Source organism: Athene cunicularia, assembly GCF_003259725.1.
Source record: "Athene cunicularia isolate RWA chromosome 2 unlocalized genomic scaffold, athCun1 chr2_part1, whole genome shotgun sequence".
NCBI lineage: Eukaryota > Metazoa > Chordata > Aves > Strigiformes > Strigidae > Athene > Athene cunicularia.
Window position 1 is genome coordinate 15,237,270 of NW_020799095.1, and position 21,392 is coordinate 15,258,661.

General features: G+C 41.1%; 1 protein-coding gene across 7 annotated transcripts in view; it reads left to right on the top strand.

Moving 5' to 3' along the window:
• Positions 1-19,927, top strand: part of COLQ (collagen like tail subunit of asymmetric acetylcholinesterase) — a 41,949-nt gene extending 22,022 nt beyond the window's left edge. For 4 of the 7 annotated variants that reach the window (XM_026842737.1, XM_026842739.1, XM_026842740.1 and 1 more), the window contains 10 exons: positions 512-538; positions 1,182-1,226; positions 1,944-1,979; positions 2,891-2,971; positions 7,468-7,564; positions 9,295-9,434; positions 12,302-12,421; positions 13,025-13,145; positions 15,387-15,489; positions 17,470-19,927. In XM_026842737.1, coding sequence (XP_026698538.1) covers positions 512-538; positions 1,182-1,226; positions 1,944-1,979; positions 2,891-2,971; positions 7,468-7,564; positions 9,295-9,434; positions 12,302-12,421; positions 13,025-13,145; positions 15,387-15,489; positions 17,470-17,539 — 840 coding nt within the window. In that variant the 3' untranslated portion in view covers positions 17,540-19,927. Of the gene's footprint in view, positions 1-511; positions 539-1,181; positions 1,227-1,943; positions 1,980-2,890; positions 2,972-7,467; positions 7,565-9,294; positions 9,435-12,301; positions 12,422-13,024; positions 13,146-14,890; positions 14,973-15,386; positions 15,490-17,469 lie in introns of those variants that run through there. The other 3 variants (XM_026842742.1, XM_026842741.1, XM_026842743.1) reach the window with 3 other exon arrangements.
• Positions 19,928-21,392: the final 1,465 nt, after the last annotated feature.

Consider the following 21,392-nt stretch of genomic DNA (forward strand, 5'->3'; position numbering starts at 1 on the left):
AAAAATATATAATCAGTTTATTGAAATAAAGGGCTGGAAAGAAAAATTGAACACTGATGTTTATTATATATTTCTTAAAGAGAAATGCAGTTTTATAGTAATCTTCACATTAGAAGATTACTTAAGTATAATTTAAGGATGTTCCATGGAGAAAAAACAAACCAGAAGAAGAAGATTATTACTAAAATGATTTTAGATTATTAATTGTGGCTTTATTCACTTTCAGTTACATTTTATTTCCCTTGTTTCGGTTTTAAAGCAATAGCAAACATGCTGGCTTTACCTGGCTTTTTTACACTGGCTTTTGGGCTGAGTTGTCTTGCCTTTAATTCACATTTCATAGTTCTGTTTCAGTGCAATTTTAGAAGCTATAAATATTCATTTGCGTTTACAAGTTGATGCAATTAATTATCTGTGCTTCGTTCTTTTTCTTCACTTTAAAGTTTGAAAGTCCGGCTTCTTGGGTGATTTTGAAAGTGAGAAGCATTAAAATATCTATCATTCCCTTTAGGGTTTTCCTGGAACTAGAGGAGAAAAGGTCAGTGTGACAATAGATTAATGTATAATTTAACAATTGGAAACAATTATGTAAAAAAAGTAACTGTAGAAATGAGACTGAATGTTGATGGCGTGAAATCTAAAGGTCCCACTGAGAAATGAAAACAAGCATTGAGAAGGAGCACAAGCTTGGGCTGGGATGCTGAAGAAGTGAGTTTTACACCCCATCTTCTTGTGAACAAGTTACTACAGTGCACCTCACTACAGTTTCCCCATCTGTAGAATGGCTATAATAATTCTTGTTGGTCTGGTTTATTTAGGGTATATACACTTTGGCACAGAGACAGTTTTTACTGTAAGTCCTTACAGTGGGACCTGAACTTGGATAAAGCCAACTGGGGAAAAAAAATCAAGTTTGGAAGTATTATGTCCAGGAAAGCACATATTTAAAATAATTTTCTAAGGAGAATGTTTACCTTTTCCTACAAGCCTTACTCTTAATGATGTTATAGTATCAAGTAAAGTAATAAGGTAAAATTTAAAGTATCTACCATATACCTCACTCTGGAGATATTGCTGTATTATGTGTGACTCCAAACAATGTCTCGTTTAGGAGAAATATTTTTTACTTCCTCATAAAATGGTAGCAATTAAGCTGTTGTCACCCTGTTATCTCTCTCCAGGGATCCAGAGGTGACAGGGGTGACAAAGGAGTCAAAGGAGACCAGGTAATTTTCTTTTCCAAATGGTTGTGAGCTTTAGCTGAACATGCCCATAAGAACCAGTGTACTTCTGATAGCAAAAAACTGGAGTGGTGTGGAGGAAGGGAGCCTGGAGGCATCTTCCTGGGAGGGGAAGAGTGGCAAGGGAACGTCCTACATGATAGGAGGGCAGTGGGGCCGCCTCTGTGTCCACATGCCCCCCAGCGCATAGTGGGATTGATGAGCCAGAGGGGGATTTCCCTGGAGGTAACCTCAGTCTCTCCTGGCCTGTGCAGTCCAGAACCTCAAGACCTTGCCAAAATGCTTTTAGCTGGTGATATGATAATGCTGGGAGGGGGGAGGGGGTGGATTGGTGGTTCCTTTAACTAAGAAAGGAAAAATAAAATGCTTTTGATGTAAACAGAGAAATGCCATTCGCAAACATAGGCTTCGGAAGTTGTCCAGGTCGTGACAGCTGCCTGTAGACAAAAGCACAATCCGAATGTTTTGCTGGAGGAGAGGAAGCAGGAGGCAGAGGAACAGAGTAGTGTTACTGTACAAGGGGCTTTACAGTAAAATTTTGCTTAGAATTTTCCACCTACCACATCACTCACAGTGATGAATCACAGAGTGGGTTTTTTTAACCGATATCAGTCCAGGGCACTTGTTTTTCTTCCTTCCAAGGAAGGTGCTGCTTTGTCAAAGATCACTCCACATTCTTTGATTACTTTTCTCCTTTTGCAGGGAGAAATAGGCTTCCCTGGAATGCTGGGACAAAAAGTAAGTGAGTGTGATGTGTTGGGGAGTTGTGTTAAGTGCTGACACAGGGTCAATAAGTGGCTTCAGGGACATCCTGGAAAGCATAAGACATTGGAGGTCTTGCTTCACTCAGTGACCAACACTACTTGGACTTGATCAAATTCCTTAGGCTTTTTATCTTAGGTGAAAACTCTGTTGTTGTTTCTCTATTTTCCCCAGAACATTGGCTTAGTCATAGTCTTCCTTCTGTTTAAGTTATTCAAACTCTTGATTATAGATTCATAACTGCCCTAATTGTTTGGGTTTTATTAATTTGAAACTAATAAATATTTCCTTCTTGATACTCTGAATCACAATGACACTACTACAAATAGCAGCGACAACCATGGCCAGTTTTTATGTCATGATTATTCTGTACTTGAGAAACAAGCAAAATTCAGATGATGTCCAATGTATAGGAAGCCTAAAGGAGGATAATTTTATGACATAATCACATCTTATCTCTGAAATTAGGATAAGGAAATGGTGGTCATTTCTAAGGAAGCTAGAAGATGAGAGAATTCCTCTCCCTTTCCCTGCGTGATTTTATTGCACATGCATCATAACAGCATAGCAAGATATTGCCAATGGGTCAGAGAGTTTTGCTAGCCTTGACCTCTCCAAGTCTCTGATCATGTTTCTGATCTCTCCAGTTAGACTCCTCTTTAGGAAAGGGTATTTCAGAGAAATGTAGGTAAATTGTAAGAGATATTTTCTTCATTTTATGCTTGTTTTAAAATATTTTATTGTAATTTTGGATTTTTGAAAAAGAAACAGTGTCAGCATTATCTAGAGCAGTCATGTGAATAAAAGCACTGTCCGTCTGCTATCTTGTATAAGGTGGGTATAACCACGTACTTACATCCTGCTTCCTTCCCTCCATACCCACCAAGGGAGAGATGGGCCCGAAGGGACAATCTGGAGTACCAGGACACAGAGGACCTATTGGAAGACCCGGAAAACGAGGCAAACAAGTAAGACCACAGTGTTTGCTCTTCCCATGTCTCATGTCATCTCTGTGGTCATGGCGTACAACCGTGTCATCTGTGCTTTTGTGGTACCATGCACTTTATCACACAGGGAGCAGACAGAAGCCTTGAAACACCTCACATCCATGCACAGGCTACACAGGAGTTAAAACATCAGCTTTCGGGCTGAAGCCTTATCTGTATCATTCAGCTCCCTGGCCATGAAGCATGGGGAGAGTTGTATTTTTCCTGTCTTGGTAATGAACTTGTGGAGTACAACCTGAGCAGACCTTGAACCCCTCCTTTGAATCCTAAGCAACACAGAGCTATTGTCCCAGGCCCACTTGATGGCTAGAGAGTTGGTGCGAGGTCCAGGTCTCAAACAGTGTGAGATGTAATGCTGTGGTGCCCTACACTTCGTAGATCCCAACCCTGAAGCTGACTTAGGGAGCTGGCAGACAGGCAGAGCGAAACGATAAATGGAATATATCTAAAATTCAACACATTTCAGCCTGCCCAGGTCCCATTCTCTGTCTCTCATGAAAATAGATTCCTGGGATGCGTGAAGGAAGGTATGTAGCAAAACACTGGCTTTCTGGGGGTCTGAGGGAGGGATTGCTGTGAATGTTACAAGAAGCAGTTCCTCCTCACTTCAGCTCTGGGCAGAGTCAGTGTCAGCATCTTGCAAGGGAGGTCCCATCATCTGTCCATGAGTTTTCTCTCTGGCTCACTAGTGCAAAAAGCTACACTACGGCTAGCAAAACCACTGCTTGTGTGCACTGGCAGTAGCTGTACACTGAGAATGGTTTGCTGTAATGGATTAAACTACTATGTGGTCTATGGCAATGAAAGCCACTGGTCTATACCTCAAACCCCAGTCCTGTATTACACTATAATATAGTCCTGGGTTCTAACACATGCACTGTGTCTGTTCAAGCTCTGCCCTTGCTGCCAGGCCTGCCTGGAGGATGTTTTCTGTCCACACCATCCAAATTGTCTGAGTCAGACTTTGCCCAGGCCCCAGTGTCGAGGTCAACACAGATCAGCTGGCAGAACCACAAGGCCTTGGAGATGTCCAACACACCATTCAAAGAACCAAAATGCTGAAACACTCTGTGTTTCTCCTGTTTCATCTGATAACACTAAACCAAAATTGATTTGTTAGACTGGATATTTATATGGTGGTTCTTGCCATGGTACTGAATGCCAGGGACAGATTCTTCAGCTCTGAAAAAGGTCAGGAAGACACATAGTGAGTGACCTTAAGGGATGGTAGTCTTGTGTGGAAGATGTTCAGGAATTAGATGGTTGAAAAACAGTCCTTATTTAGAGCTCAAAATAATTATGCTATTTTTTTCAGATGAGTTGTGAAGTCAAGGAATTGTGTGTAAATTTGATACCGACTCCTCCACTATAGCATTTTCCAAGGAGGAGGTAGCAATATCGGTATAGTTACCTGTTCAAGTCACCCAAATGGGCCTCTTTGAGTGCACCTTTCCTTTTGTATTTATTGTAAGCAATGATATTGGGCGTACAAACGAGACCAGTTGCTGGTGCTCTGGATTGTCACCTACAGAGCCTGTTTCTTTCTGCTGACTAACAGGGAAGGGAACCTGTTCTCACTACACTGGTGTTGGTGTTAATATACGTCTGCTCAGATACAGGAGCCTGTAGATGCCGTGGTTAATGGGCTTAGCTGAAAGTATTTTATTTACAGTCTGGTTATGGCTGAGCATTGCAAACAGAGGCACATACCTGCTTCACTGTTACTTTCATGCCATCAGCTAATATCTGAAGTAAAAGAATAATCAGTGTGGGGAAAAATTAAAAGCTGAGTGTTAGGGAGAGAATAATAGTTCACCAAGTAAGGAAGGTATGTCCAGTGTAAGTTAGCTAGATGACCCACAAGAAATATTTTTTTTTGTCCTTGATTTGTCGGGTTTTAAAAGCTGTTATGTGCTCTGTTGATTTTTTGTTGTTGTTGTTAACTCTGCTCAGCTGTCCTGCCAAAGTAATAAGCACAGAATATCTTTCCAAAGCATAAGGTGAAGAGAAGATGCAGAGCTTGCAGATCAATTTGAACACAGTGGACTCCTTACTTGACCTTAGACATTTTGTCACATTACATAGTGTCTTAATCAAAAAGTGGTGATATAAAGCGTGTCATAATTTAAGGCAACAATCAGTAAGACTAAAAAACCTATATTCCAACCCTAAATTAGGATTTCCAGGCCCAAGGCTCCATACACAAATCCCTTTCTGGTGCCAGAATTGACAAGGTGATTTCAGCTTTGATCTTCTGCATGAAAACTGGTTTTCCTCTCAGTAACTGGTGAACTAGCTATTTCCTTTCTTCTTTTCTAATCCTTTGAAATAATTTGGGAGTAGCTTTTAAGACTCTTTGGGTCTGGCTGCTGCCTTTAAGTGCTGTAGTTGTCTGGTTGTTTGTTCAGCTGAGAGGATAGTTTCCATCAACATGGGGCCATTTCCTGTCTCTTGATCCAGATGACATCCCTAGATAAAAGCAGCTAAATTAGGAAGGTGTTACTTCCACTTCCATTTTGAGATACGTCTTGATTACCTCACTGACTTCTTCAACTCTCCCCTGCCTCTGGGGCAGGCTCTTCCTAAAAGGTGGCCAGGAGTCACAAGTCACAGCCTCACTGTCCTCTAACTGAGATATAACACTCAAAGCTTTGTAACTTGGGAACTGACCCAAAGGAGCAACTTTAGGGTTTCAGTCTTGATAAGGAGGAATGACTTAGGGATTTATATAGGGCTTCCTTTTGAAGGAAAGTAGAGGAATATATTGTCCATGGGAAAGCCATGAATGCCATGGGTGCATGTGAAAAGGACAAGGCAAAAATATTTAATTATTATGCCACTATTATCTAACTTATCTGTGCTAAACAAGAAGGCATTAAGCAATCAGTCCTCCAAAGCAGGAGACACAGAAGACAGCTCATTTTCAGGCAGTACATGTCCAGCTGGTGCTGGCTCGCGTCTGCCAGATTGCTCTTGTGTAGGGGAAAGAGATTTCCCACAGACTTCTTTGGGACTACAAAATCCTGGTCTGATAGTTCTGTGTTGCATAATGTAAGAAGTAATTATGGATCAGCAACGCTGACATTCACATAAATCCTGGAATGTTTTGATGGCACAGATCTTACCTAATAGGATTAAACAAGGCAAATATTCAATTAGTACTTTATGGGCCATGGCAAAATCAACCTTCCTCTGTTGAAATGGTGCAAGTGACATTCAAACGTATCCATGGGATACAACATATTATATAACAACAAATTATTTTAGCATGTATTGCTATCTATGCTTCATTACTCTGAAATTAGACATGCAACCACTTGTCATGTGCCCGTGGATTAACCTGGGATTACACCATCTTCAAGGAATTCATCACCTTTTCATTAAAAGAAAGCTTACCTAGTACACATCATTTTTGTTATTCTGAATAATGTATTATGTTATATAACAATAAAACCAGATATTTTAAGTTTAAGCTATGTAATACACTTCTGAAATACAAAACTGAGAAATCCAAGCCTTGGCGAGTATATGAGTATGAAGATAAACATAGTTATTTTTAATAAGTGTCGCCATATTAAATTAAGGAGCAAAAATAGGAAGGTGCTGAGCAGTTCTAGGGTGAAACTTCCAAATGCCTGAGGGTTTGGCTGCACAAACAAGTTCCCATGAGGAAAATTAGGGCTGATTTTACAGAATATTATCTGTTGTATGGTAACTGTGTGTAAGCTCGTCTCCCATAGGTAATTTTACAGCATTTTGACTGAGTGATAAGGTACCAGAGGGACACGATTTGTCAGTATGGCGTTGTCACACACTAGCTTGCACTTTGTAAACAGCCAAGCCCTTGCTTTCCTTGCAATGATTTGTTAACATAGCTATACCCACGGTGGAAAACAAGGAGATGCAGGAGTCCAGGTACCTTAAGTACTTCTGAAAACACTGTGAGCCTCAAAGTCATTAGTGTGCTTCTGAAAGACTGCACCCTAAGACTGGAAAATGTCACTGTGGAAGCCCTTGCAGACTCTTTAGTGAATTTTCTCTTTTTTCCCCACAGTGTGTATTAGTGCACTAACTAAGGATTTCCAGGGTCAGCTATTTCAGCTCCACCAGCCCTTTCTTTCTGAGCTGCACTGACTCCTAGAGAGCTGCCGGGTGTTAAAAGACATCCTTAAAGAAAAGCTATCAAATTATTTAAGTCAGAGCAGGGTGATTCCTGACTCCACATAGAGCAGATCTCTGAGACCGTTCACGTTTAGAAGCAGAATTCCTGCCTGGACATGCTTTTCAGTCTCCATGTAGAAGAGGAGAGCACCTCTTCCCTGGGGTGGTGACTATGGAGCTCATGCTGCATGCTTGTATTGGCAAAAGTCTTGGCTTTCTTGAAAGGGAGGCCAGAGCTGGGTGGAAGAGGTTGTGTGGTATTAATAGCAAATAAATGGATGTCTCCTCTCTCCTAGGGACTAAAGGGAGACATTGGACCTGCGGGTATCATGGGTCCACCTGGAAGGCCTGGTCCTTCTGGCCAGCCAGGCCCCCCTGGACCTTCAGGATCAGGTAAGCAGGAGATGAGGTGATCTCCTAAACAGTGTCCCTGCTCCCATACACCTACATAGGCCCCTTTACAAAAAGTGCTGCAGGGCTTCATTTGCTTCTCCACTGAAAGCAAGGAGAGGATTTCTCCTGAAGACAAGTCATGCCACTCTTGGGCTCTATACCTTACTTTAAAGCCTGCATTATGGCTGTTTAAAATAAAGCCTATGTGGTCCCTGTGGGACTTTGGTAGATGAAAAGACATCTGGCAGCCTTGGAGGGACTGGTTAATCTTCATCATCAAAGGTCTGTGGCTTCTCCAGATATCCTGGCTTACAGTGAAAGACTGTGATTCCTAATCAGCCAGGACATACTCATCCTGTGCAGCTCTGTAAAAGAAAAACAGATGAGACTCAAGTCACAATGGCATTAGGGAAAGAAGGGAAGAGAAGAAAATAGATAGGAGTCAGAGGGGAAAAAAGCAATGGAGAAAAACTCTCTCTGTACATAAGTGCTGGAGATGTATGCTCACTGCAATTGTACATGTTGTAGAAATCACAAGAAAAATCTCACAACTGGTAATTGTATGGCTTCAAAGCTATGCACGCACATGAACTCTGGGCAGCTTGTGAGACCAAGCACAGACATGAAGGACAATACACAACCCACAGTGTTCAGTGACAGGGAAGCCTCAGTTTTCTCAACTTGGATAAATAATAAAGTATCTGAAAAGAAAAACAAAACCTATTAGAAACTACTGTTGCTCCAAATGGACAACAGCTGCTTGTACTGCAGCTGATCTGTTCAATGTCCTCTTCCATTTTGTTTTCCCTTTTTCTTCCCTTGCATACATCAGTGGGCAGGAGGTCTCTTCTTGTGGTGGTGTGGAAATGGTACATCTGTGAAACTGAGGCCTGCTTCAAGATCTTCACATATCTCATATTTCCCATTATGAGACATCTTTGTCCTGAGTAAATTAGCTGAAAGTTTTCAGAGGGCAGAATGTTCACCATGCTAATAGGAAGGCAGTCAGGATCTTGAGATTACTTTTTAAAGGCTTTATTCCATCCACAGAAAGTTTATGTGTTAGGCTTGTTAATCTTTCTCCTCTAGAATATAAATTCTGATTCTAAAAGACCTTTATGTAATGATGTCACTGCTTGCAGTATGAACATGTTGGCTCATAGTCTAATTCTGCAGAGTAGCACATCCTTGCCAAAGTTTGAAAGTCAAAAAGCATCATTTTTTTATAACTTTTATTCGTAGCACTCCTGCATCTTTACTTGGGTTTTCCTGTACAGAAACCTCAAGCAGCATTACTCAAGTGGTTGTACAAATGCACAAGTCCAGTGTGTCGTAGATGTGTACAGAGACTGACTCTACTAAACTTGGTGCATAGGTGTAGAGTGATTGGTATGTTCATCGTGTCCTGAATTTCTGTATCTTCAAACAGGATGACATTTATTCTAAGTAAATGGTCTCTCTCTTTCTCTGTAAAGTTGGTAGAAAAATTCTAAGTGTGATCTGAAATAATATGACTGTGGCACAGACTGGGGTCTTCTTCCTGAAGTGCTGGAATTGGTGGTTCTGGTAATCCCTTCCCTCAGTTCCCAGTGGATTTTCTGGGAGATGTGCATATCTGAAAACTTAGGTACATGCATCTGTCTGCCTGACCTGTACTTTTTCCACTCAGGCTGAGTTTACATATTGTGTGTTAACTTCATAACAAGGCAACCTGGTATTTTGCTTCCTAGGGCAATTCGCAATAGGACCAAAAGGTGAAAGAGGACTTCCAGGGCCTCCAGGGAGATGTCTCTGCAGAGGCCCACAACATGTGAATAACCCACCATATGAGGAATCCGTGCTTGGACACCGTTATCCAAAAGTCCCTGCAGTAAGCAAATGTTCTGGGAGAGGATGTGAGCTGTTCTTAAGTACTTTTATTGTAAGAGGTGGTGTACTCACTAGTGGTGCGCAGGGGAGGTGTCTGTATATGGGCAGCGTGTGATTTCTAGCATCCAAAACCTCTGCATTCCAGTCGGTACAACAGAGTTTGGTCTCATAACTAGTCCAAGGGTTGTGTGATTGAGGTACTGAAATGCAACTCTTTCAAACCATCAGTAATGTAACATGTGTTTAGAAACCTTTTTTCAAGCCTGAGGATGCCCTCTCTTTCATCTCCTACTATACATATATAATCTGTTCTTTTTATTTCAGTATAACAAAATATATTTCAGATTGGTCAGTGAAGTAAGCATCTCTTTCTTGCTTATTTTTTATATCTTCTGCAAAGAGAGTGATTTCAGAATTGAGTATTTGAACCAGGCATTTTGCGTATATGATGGAACTTTCTAAGCATAGACACTCTACCTCGAACCAAAAAGGAGTCTCTGCAAACCGTGGGAGTCAGACTTCTGAGCTCCTGTGGGTAGACATACATGTTATATAGTTAATTTCAATCTCTACCCTTCTTGAAAGCATTTTTATGAGAAAATTGGACAAAGTACTTCAAAGGACAAGTCATTGGTGGAAAGTGACCCAGCAGTTTTTCATCTCTGATTTCTTTGGTCTTTGTAAATACTATTTCTGTACTTGTCTTTCTGCGGGGCTCTGCCCTATTATTCTGTGCATTGTAGCACTTAATCAGTAATGAAAATGCCACCTTGCTGTTCTGTACCAGCATAGCCCAGTCACTCCACTCATGCAAGTGGGGATTGCTCGTCTGGTTGTCCCTGAATGACAATAAGCAGCAATTAACTTTGTTAAGTTGCCCATCTGTCATGTTGTCAGGAAGCTGTTACAGTGTGTGAAAGGGACATATTCACAACACTGTCCATTAAACTGGGTCATTGAACTCAATCTTTTGCATGAGGGTGTTGCAAGTCCTGTCAGCTGCTCACTCATCCCCGTCTGTGTCACATTACAAAAAAAAGCCCCGTTGATTTTAACACATGATGGTGAGAGAAGAAAGTGCATGAAATGAAGGTGCATATCACATCAGGCTGCATGCTTTTGCAGAAAAACTATCGTGTACTTCACAGCATGGAGAGCGCAGAGGAAAAGATATAAGGCTTGCAATATTCTGTGTAGGTCTTATCACCCTCCTGAATAAGGCACAGTTCCATATTATATCTTAAAAGATGGTAATAGGAGTGTATAATAACTACCTAAAATATAAGTACCCTACACTATTGCTACGAACAGTCATTTGATGACAATCAAGCGCCTTTTTGTGCTCAGAAATGCAAGGTGACAAAGAAGCCAGCCTCAGCTCTGAAAACTGAGCGCTTGCAGAGAGCAGTGTTCCCCGTTTGCCTGCCTCATTTGTTTTACTCCCATGAAAGTCAAGAGCAGGAGCTTAAACGTTGCTTATATTTATTCTGTTCAGATCCCCATGTAGCAGCTTTGAAGCCTGCCTTGTACCACTTGAAAACTGTTGTCAGGGTTTCAATAGCTGCAGGCAGAAAAGACCCAGAGATGGTGCCCTCTGCCCCCCATCCTGGTGTTTGCCAAAGCAGCACCCCACTGCAGCATGTCCCCAGTGCAACCACCCCCCCGTCTGTCAGCTCCCCCGCTGCCAGCACTGCCAGAGGAGGGGCGAGGCTAGGAAACAAAGCGCTGTTTTTCTGTCACTGGCTACGATTCATTTCGGATTTTGAATCTTCCACAATTTCAAAGGCTGGTATCTGTAAGAGAGAGTTTCAGATAGCCCAGATCTGCTATTGATTTCAAGAGAAATTAGAGCTCTGGAGCTGGAACTTGAGCTCCTGAACACAATTACAGAATCAGTTCTTTGCTGGCTTTCTGTTTCTTTGCTTTCTTTCAAGCTGAGGGCATTTTTCTTCAATGCTTCTTTAATGAAATTGGCCTTTGTTGAGGGCTATGGGAATATTCGGCTATGTAAAAAATTTCAGGATAATTTGCTTTAAAAAGAGCCAATTCTGATTATGCTGGTGGGGATTAGGCTCAGCACTAAATCCATCTTCCTCAGAAGCACTCCATTTGCTTTTTCTTAATTTAAAAATGGTTTGAATCTTGTTAAAATTAATTTGATTAAGATGCTGAAGGAAGAGATTATTTCCTAATGCCCCTTACAGCCAATTTCAGTGACTGGGACATAAAAAACTTGCTAAGAGAGCAGCTCGTCCTACTTTTCCATTTTGAACTATTTTTTTTTTTTTTTCTGTTTAATTGAAGATGTGGCTTCATATACTAAAATATATGCATATCAAGAAACATGCATTTCTATGCCAATTAAATCTAAACAAAGTGGTAAAAGTGAAGGTTGCATTGAGCAATGCATTATTTATTTGTGGCCATGAGCATGCCTAAAAATTATAGACAAACCCACAAAAACCATTTATGCCCATATAGATTTTGCAACTGTTCCGACATCTAACCATTTGATCATCTGACTCTTCTTCTCAGCAATAATTGTGCATGAGTACTTGCATGATCATTACCTGTGGGTGCGCATTTTGAAACAGGGACCACTGGAGCCATAGCTAGGTGCTCAGGAAAGACCATTCTCCTTTGGAAACTTATGTCACTTCTTACCAGTCGTAAAGAAACCTCTTATGACCTGACAGTCCATGGGTGTAAGTTCTCACACCATTCTGTTTCTGAAAACAACCACATAATTCTTCTGTGTAATCATTTATCTATTTGCAGATATATATGTCAATTGGAAAAACTAGATTCCATGGCAATCCAGAATACTTCTCGAGAGGGTTACCAATCACCTTTTTTTCTGTGTCCCAGATTTTTGTGGTGAATAATCAAGAAGAGTTGGACCGGTTAAACACCGAAAATGCCTTAGCTTTTAGAAGAGATCAGAGATCTTTGTATTTTAAGGACACCTTTGGATGGCTCCCAATCCAGGTGAAAATATGACTGTGGTCTCGGAAGACTTGTGGGTGTATGTTTCGTTTTTAAATACAGAACATATTTCTGTACTCAAGGTGTCATACAGAATCAATGAAGCAATTGAAGAGAAAGCTCATTTTCGAGTACTGACACAACCATGTATTTTTGTGAATTCTGCTTACAGGAGTCAATTACTGAGGCATTAACTCATCAGTGTTGCAGGTCTTGCTAACCTCCCTGTGAACCAGGATGCACTGGTGAACAAACTGGGGCTGAATTCTGGGAATTAAGATAGTAAAGAGCATTTTTTACTTAATACAAAATAAGGCAAAACTCACCAGGGTACAAAGTTGCAGAAAAAACCAAACCCTGTAAACCAAACCCATATATTTCCTTGTCGCTTCAAGGAGCTAAGCTAAGTCCTGCTGAAATCATCAGCAGCATCCTTCTTGTGTCCACTGGACTTTGAATCAGATTCTGTATAAACCCTGTGAACCACCAAATAGCAGGATATGAAAAGCCGGTTGCGGGATCAACCTCCCACAGCCATTCACCTCTGCTAACTAGCCAGGCTGCTCGTGGTCCAGTTCAGTAACTGCTGTGTGTTTGTTTGGCCAGCTCACCCCTTTCTATCCTGTGGATTACCGCTTCGAGAATGGCGGGACCTGTGGAGATGGGATCGTCCAGGATGGGGAAGAGTGTGATGATGGCAATGCGGTTGTGACTGATGACTGTATAAGTAAGTTACAGCATGTCAAGAGCCGCCTTTTTCTTCCAGGGAAGGTGCATTAATTGTTTTCACAGGGTACACTGTTGTGCAAATGACACAAATGTTTCACCCAGTGGAGCTTTCTGAGTGCAGGCACGGGGAGAGGGAGGCACAATGGCCATAGTGTGAAAACGGAGGTCCTTCATGCATGTGGGTGCCACACCCCAGCACAAGGCAGAGGTGATGCCAAGTACTTCTTATGCATCCTCATTGAGGACTGTGTACCCACCCCTCTGAGAAGAGGTGTCTGCAGTCAGAGCAAACCCACCATGTTTCAGGGATCAGATCCAGTGGCTGGTTTACATATACACCTTCCCTGGAGGCTACTGGTTTTCTGGTCAAAAGATGTAGCATACCTTTGCAGTGCACCACAAAACCCCCTTAGGATACACATTGAAGCTGTCTGTTTCTAATAGTAAGCTAGATTCTGAGTGCAGTAAAACCGCTTTGGATTTTGTTACTCCCTTACATAGGGAAGGTGACAACACACTACCTTCACTACTAGGATTATACATTTGATTCCTGTCTAGTCAAGCTTCCTTTCATTTTGCTGGCTGTGGATAGCAAAGAGCATATAAGCATACAAGCAGCTGTGGAAACCTTCAGTTCTACCTTTCAGTTACTTTTACTGCTTGATTCCTTCCCCAGAGTGCACACCATCTATACCTGACACACAGCAGGTTTGGTACTCTGCTGGTTCTAGCAAAGGGATGCTTCTTCACACTTCAAAACAGGTATCAGCCAACATTATTAATTTATATAGCCCTCCATTTTTTAGCCTGACTTTGAAAATGAGATATATGCAGCTACATAAACTATTCATCCTCTTATCCATCAGCACCCTTCCCTTATAACTTGGGAATCCCAGCCAACTTCTCAGTGACAACAGGAAAGAGATTTCAAAGGCAATTCAGTTGCAACAGGTATAGGGACACATGTAAATAAATGTTTCTCTAAGCTTGCCTGACTGCAGAGTAGTCCAGTGAGAGAGCATGAGCACTCCAGGCTCCAAGCATGAGAAAATGATGTGGTTAGAATTTGCAATCAACTGTGGGAAACAAGCACGCAGGAAAATAGTGTTCATTAGTTCTAGTGCCTACAAAATTGTACATGGTGTGTCTGGAGGCACATTGTGTTACTTTGTGCTATACACTGGGCAAAGCTTCAGGTCAATGAAGGTCTTGCAATACATAGACTTCTGACACTGTGACCCAAAGAGTTATCATTGAGTTACTTGGAAATGAGCACATTGTCATCATTCTGCTCTTGTGACTGAACCAAAACAAAAAAGGTAACTAAATGTTAGGTGGATTTAATTGTCAAATAGGCTCATTGTTCTTAGAAGCATCAATTTCTAACAAACAGTTTCCTTGGTGAAATTAATTAATCATTTCTATTTGTAAAAACCCATTTTAACTCATAAACTCCCTATTCTTGAGTGTCATTTTAATCCATTGCTTAATAGTGTCTCCCAAGGGGATTTTAGCTAAATTAATTTGTTCAAGTTATAAAGTCATACTCAAAAAGTTGAAGACATCGACAGAAAAGTCTAATTGCTAAAATAGCAAACAAACCCATAATTACTGCAGCCTACATGCAAGTTCACCATGAAAAAATGTCACAAGGCCTACTCACGCTCAAGTCAGTAGGGGTCAGAAGTGGGAAAAACACCTTTTTGGTGATTGTTACATACTTTTTTTTTTTTTTTTTTAAAGACAGGCAATAGGTCTGCATAATTCTGTTCATATGTGGGAATTCACTTGCAGTAGACACGCATAGATACTCTGGAATATTAGGTGAAGGTCTCAGCTGGGATTTTCAAAACACTTAATGACCTCAGGGTGTGTTTTTGAAATTGTGACCTCCTCAAATCATTTATTTTAACTGCATCTTATGCTTCATTTGATTTGTTTTGATAGTAATTATCTATAGTAATAATAATTATTAGAATAAATGCTGTTGTAATTAGTGTTTCTGTAGTAATTATTTTAATAGTTAACCATTCTTTCCCTTGGTCATTGAAATTAGGCTATGAAAGGCATGTTCTTTGTAGTGAAGAATATTGCTCCTCCCAAGACTGTCCTTACAGGATGCCCTCACCAAAATGCCTTGTTTTATACTTTACCCTTAAAAACCTACTTCCACTTACCTCACCTGCCTCTTTTACATAGAAAGTGCCTTGAAGGTATTTCTTTCTGTATTTTTCACTAGGATGCCGCCGTGCTTACTGTGGAGATGGCTACAGACACGAGGGAGTTGAAGATTGCGATGGGAAGGATTTTGGATATTTGACATGTAAAACATATCTCCCTGGGTAGGTATGAGCTGTCTTCACTTCGGGCCAGGGTTTTTTTGTTGGGGGTTGTTTTTTTTTTTTCTCTTTGCCAGCTTTAAAATGAAAAAAGTATTACCAATTAAACCTTGTTCCACTGGGACCACTGCAGGCAGTGGGAGAGAAAGAGTCTATCAGATTATTTCTGCATATCATTGACTTTAAGGGCTAAATCTCATCTCTCAGTAAAAAAGCACATGCCTCTTACTGTACAAAATGAATGAAGGTCACCTAGATATATGTTTGCCCATTGTTTGCAAAGATTTCCTCATTTGGTGACATTATAACTGCATTAATGTCACATACCAACAGTAGGAAAGACCATGAGAAGGAAATGATCATTCTGAAGGAGAAAAAAAATCCAACAGACCTCCTGTTGCCCTGACCAGTGAATGGGTACTCTAGGTGTATCTTTGTGTCTGAATCAACGGGTCATCTATCAGCCTTTCCAAATACCAGGAAATTCACTCAACAGCAGATGTAAAGCCACGCATCTGCTTAGCAGTGTCCTTCATTTAAAACATCTGCTTATTGTTGACTTGCCTTCTCTGCCTCTGTTTAAGCAGCTTCCTCTGGTCAGCATTTTGCTTCCAGCAGCAATACCTCTATTTAACTGTCAGGTATTGTTACAGGCTAACAGGAAACGTTTAATTTGCAAATGAAATTATACGCAGAGCCTTCATCATTCATGGAATAATAATGCGCTAATTGACAGGAGTAAGAAACCACAGGATGTCTTTGTAAATCAAGTGCTGTGCTAATCCCTCCACTGCAATTGTTGGAGCACTCCTGGTGTACTAGATTACACAAATCGAGACCAGCAAACCTGACAACCTGAAACATTTTACAGACATCTCATCTTCAGACAGTGTAGAGTTGTTTTCTACTGTGAGAACTACTCACTTCTAAAAGTCTGAAGTTTGGTGTCAAAAATAGCATAGCAAGATCTTGAGAGATTTTTATAAATTTCACTTTTCATGTATGATCAAGCTGTGAAGAGCAGCTGAGATCCTTTATTTTTGTGTGTGCAGTCTGCAAATTATCTGATAAACTAAAAAAAAAAGCTGTAAAATGGGATAAATATGTGAGCATGGCACTCCCATGGGAGTTTCATCTCAAATCACCTTTTCTTCCGCAAGCTCTACTGCAACTGATTTTCCCATTTTCTACTCTTTCCAGCCCCCAAATCCCTCCTCATATTTCACACACCTTCACTTCAGATCTTACGTTGGTTTTTGAAGAATATGGGTTATCCAAGAACATGGTTTTAAGGACCTGCTCAATGGCTGCTTAATCTGCAGTTTGTGGATTATTTGATGGATGGGTTATTCACTTAGAGATATGCTAGCAATAAAATCTCATTAAAATGTTTGTTTTATTGACATCTCTGGTCAGGTCATCAGTAGGTAGAGTCACTGCAGCTCAATCTAAATCAGTAGAAAGACAAAATCATTGTTTTTCCTTATTTTGCAATGACCCACCCTTCAATTTACTTTTTTTAGTTTCAAAGTTGGGCATGTGTCACAATCATTATTTCAAGTACATGAAAAATAAGTTAGACAGGCACAGTCATGCCTGCTGGAGCTATTGGAAGTAACTGGGAAAACACTTAACTCAGAACCTCAGATATTTCATTACACAGTTCCTGTGGGTGAGCGCCAAGGCCTCCTACACCCACCCCTGCATAACGCCCAAGTCCCACTGCTAATGGGGATTCTATATTTTTAACTGACATTACTGGGAATTAAGTCTTCACTCATAGTTTCTCCTGGACTCTTATTTTGCTGACAAGGGGGAGCACAGTGGAGCACTGATGGAAATTACCTTCTTATTTTGGTTCCCATATGTTGCTGCACATGGCGTTTTTCTGATGTTCCTCACTCCTTCAGCGATTTACATCCAGAAACCATATAATGTGAACTATAGCATACTTTGAAACTGAGATATTCTCTTTTATTTTAGGTCTTACGGAAAATTGAGATGCACTTCTTACTGCTACATTGACTCTACACAGTGTCGATACTTCACATGAGGGAAGCGGAGGTGGGCAGCATCCCACATGTAGTGGGGTGCTAGGTGCTACGCTATCACATATGTAAGCAGGACTGGGACAAAAAAATCCCCACCCACCTCTATGTGAAAACCAACAAAGAGACGTCATGCTGCTGATGGCCATTTTGAGATTTTTTTTTTAAATTAAGTCAGACTGGGAAAAAATAGGACCACTGCATCCTGTCTTAATAGAGAAAGGTCAAACAGTGTTTGCCAGTAAGACTTCCATGTGGCTGTGGATGGCAGCTTGCTCTCCATCACAAATGCAACGTTAAGCTACTGGAAACTGAATTTCACTAACCAGGAATATCGTGTAACAATTACCTCGACTTAGCACTGTTAAACCTACATGTAAGCTCTTCAGGGTTTTTGTCTTTAAACCTTCTCAGCATAAACACGAAGCATATCTTGGATGTGGTGTTTATAGAGACTGTTTCTTTTATTGCAATGTGAACTTTGCAAGTGTTATATCCACATGAATGATAACTTCAGCTACATTAAGGTTAACTATACACCTTTGCAGGTGAAAGGAGCAGAGGCCCTTCAGTAAGTGCTTTCAAGATGAGCAAATCAGCCAAAAAAAGCTGGTTAACTTCACCTTCAGGCTAAGACATTTGGCTCTGTGTGTCTCTGCTCATGCATGGTAATGCAAGCAGTCATAGGAGGCCTGAAACTGGAGACCACAAAGGCCAAACTGTACAGATAAACTGTGAAATAGCCAAGGAGCTGTCTCCCAGAAGAAAATCAGAGAAGGAGGGAAGATAAAGAAGAAACATATTTCCGCATTGTTCATCTCTGTCTTGCTGGCTGATCTCTGCGTGACCCCAAAGGGGCTGGGACAGTGTTGGTTACCTGCCTGAAACTACAGTGTGACCACATACACATTGCTTTCACTCTGTTTTCTACACTGAAGGTCTTTTTGTTTTCATCCCCTTGTCCACCCAACCGCCATCATTCAATTACCAGTTATACCCTGTCCTCTTTTCCCCTCTCTCCCTCTCACTGTTTCCACCATCATGTCTAGGGTACCCCTCAGTGTATGTTCTTACTTTTTTATCACTGTAAATCAGATTTTGAAGTAGGGTGTTTATGGATGCTCATTCATGCTGTCAAATGTACATGTACTTCTGTTTTTCATAAAGTTTGTTCAACTATATTAGCTCTGATATGAGTCAGGGTAATGATATACTTATTTATTAGCAAGCTTAAAGAGCAAATTTCCATGAGAAGCATATTAAATGTTATGTGAAAAAGAGTATAACAGAAGAAAAGTAAACAAAGAAAGTGCAGAATTCAGGACTAAAAGCCTCAAATCAAGGTGTTATTTTCATACAAGCCACTCTGCTTTGTGATAAATGCTGTACATGACTGTTTGAAATGCGTGAGTTATCTGCACCAGTGACAGCACTGCAACAGCTGCACTTACACTGGTACTTCGGTAAAGGTTAAATAAAGGTGGGCGTTGCATTATAATGATAATGCATTAAGGCAATCAAGAAATGCATACAACTTTTATCGCCTGTATAGAAGACTTCAACTCTGCATGTACAAAGTGACACTGGAAATCACCAATTAAAAAAAAAACCCAGACAAACCAAAATTAGTGTTCTCTTTGTGGTTCTCACTTACCTGGGCTATTTATGATGTTATGAAGCCAAGCCACCAGCATTTGTGGCCCGGTTCAATAGTTCAAAATTTTTCATCTTGTTGTTTTTGTTTGTTTGTTTTTTAAACAGAGGTCTTAAGAAAAGGTCAAGAGATCACTGGGCCAAGGAACTTGCCATAAACTCTGGAAATCTGGGCACTAGTACAGCTGCCTTTTAATTTCCTGTGCTTGCACAAACAGCAGGTTCCCGCAGTGTCACACCACGTGGGAGCACGTATCCTGGCGGGAGGCTCTCGAGGACAGCCACGGTCCCAGCAGCACGTCCTGCTGGCCAACCCTCCAGCTGAGCCTCTGGCAGCATCTGCTGGGGGCTACCGTCCTGGGCTTGGAGAAACTTCATCTGAACTTCTCATCTTCTCCAAGGAGTTCATCTCTACTCCCCAAAAGCCTGAAGTCTTTGAGAAATTTGGTAATCCCAGTGGTCTTTCCCCTTCAGTTTTAAGACGCATCATTTTTAAAAGCGACTACCTCCGAAGGACATCGGAGTTGCAAAGCTAGGCACACAGAGGGTAGGAAATGTAAACAGGAGATGTGATTGCATAGATAAAATTGTACTGTGCTGGACAGCTGGACATGTTCAGGAAGGGGCATATCAGTCTGCTCAGAAAACATTTACAAAGCATGGATTTTAAATAGACTTTATTAATACAGCACAAACAACTCAGCATCTTAACAGAAAGAAAGCAATATAAGATACAAGGGGAAAAAAAGAAACATGAAACAAGTTTCTTACTACCGTTACTGTCTTGTTCCCCTCAGATGATAAATATGAGAAAGACAGCTGGGAAGGTGTTAAGTATATATGATTTTAAAAGGCTGCAAAAGAAATCCTTCTCCTTTATTTCTGATACACCTGCTTTGTCAGTAAGTCAGGATTCTTCAGCTGGGTGGTGTCTGGTCTGCTGTGAATTATCTTCCTTTCTTCTCTGAGTTTCTTAACACATTGTGCCAAGACTGGTTCAAAAGTTAATCGGGTTATTTTAGTTCCTTGGCCTTTTTAAGCAGCGAATGCTTGTGAGAGTTTTCTAATGATTAGTATGCAACTCAAGACAAATACACAAACAGTATGATCTTACATCATGCACTGTATTAAATGTATACTAAAGATCCAGCTTGCACTTAATATATAATTAAATATATGTAGTTACCCACTCCATGTATTAGCAGCTCATATCAATAAATCATGCTGCCTTAGTTCTGCTATGTCCCTATTTTCACTTATTTCATTTTGGGGTTAACAACACAGTTTTAAAATATAATTACCTAGCTTAAGATGCTGGAGAGGGAAAAAAAACAGTGTCACCTCTCCCACGCCTGTGGTCTCTCCTTGCCTGCCGCTGGACCCAGCTCTGTATGGGTGCACTACATTCCTACACCCAGACTTGCCTCTGCCTCAGCCTCAAACTGACCCATTCAACACGCCGTATGAAGAACTGCTATCCTTTTGTTGATTTCTGGATGTAATCAATGTCACATGGACTACTTTTATTAAGGCTTTGGGCTGTGGTTTGGGGCATTGTCTCCTCCTGCTATCTCATCATGTACTGGCTGGCTTGTAACTCCTGCCAGAGGCTGAGCTGATGGCTGCAAACCAGAAAGCAACAGCATCGGGTGTTGAGGGACACTGGGAACAGCGATGTTGGCACCTAGAATTTGGTCACTCCCAGCAGCTGGCACCCAGGCTTTGGGAAGAGGCTCCTGCCTTGCAGTAGCAGCTGGAAAGTCGGTTCTCCCGAGGCTTTTGTCTGTCCCCAGGGGAAATGTAAGTGTATTGACAGCCAGAGAATGAATGAGTCTGTGGGGTGGTAAATTTTCTGCCTGTCCTTTCTAAAAGCTCAGATTCTGTGACAGTCAACTCTGCCTTCCCAAATGCCTACATCATGTCTTTCTTCACTTCAAATCATTCAAAATTGCAGCTGCCAACCCTGTCTTTGCCCATAAATCTGGCCATGCAGCTCATCTCCTTTCTTTGTTCTTACAGTTTCCTTTAACAGCACCAAAGTTCATATCCTTTGTAGCCCCTCCAAAACCCTGCAACGCCCCTGTTGCTCTGCAGGCACCGGGTTTCATCGGCTTCTTTTTCAGGCTCTCACTCCATCCCTTTTCTAACATCTTCTGCAAACAACACAGCAAATACCCTTGGCCTTGGTTCTTACCTCCTCAAAAG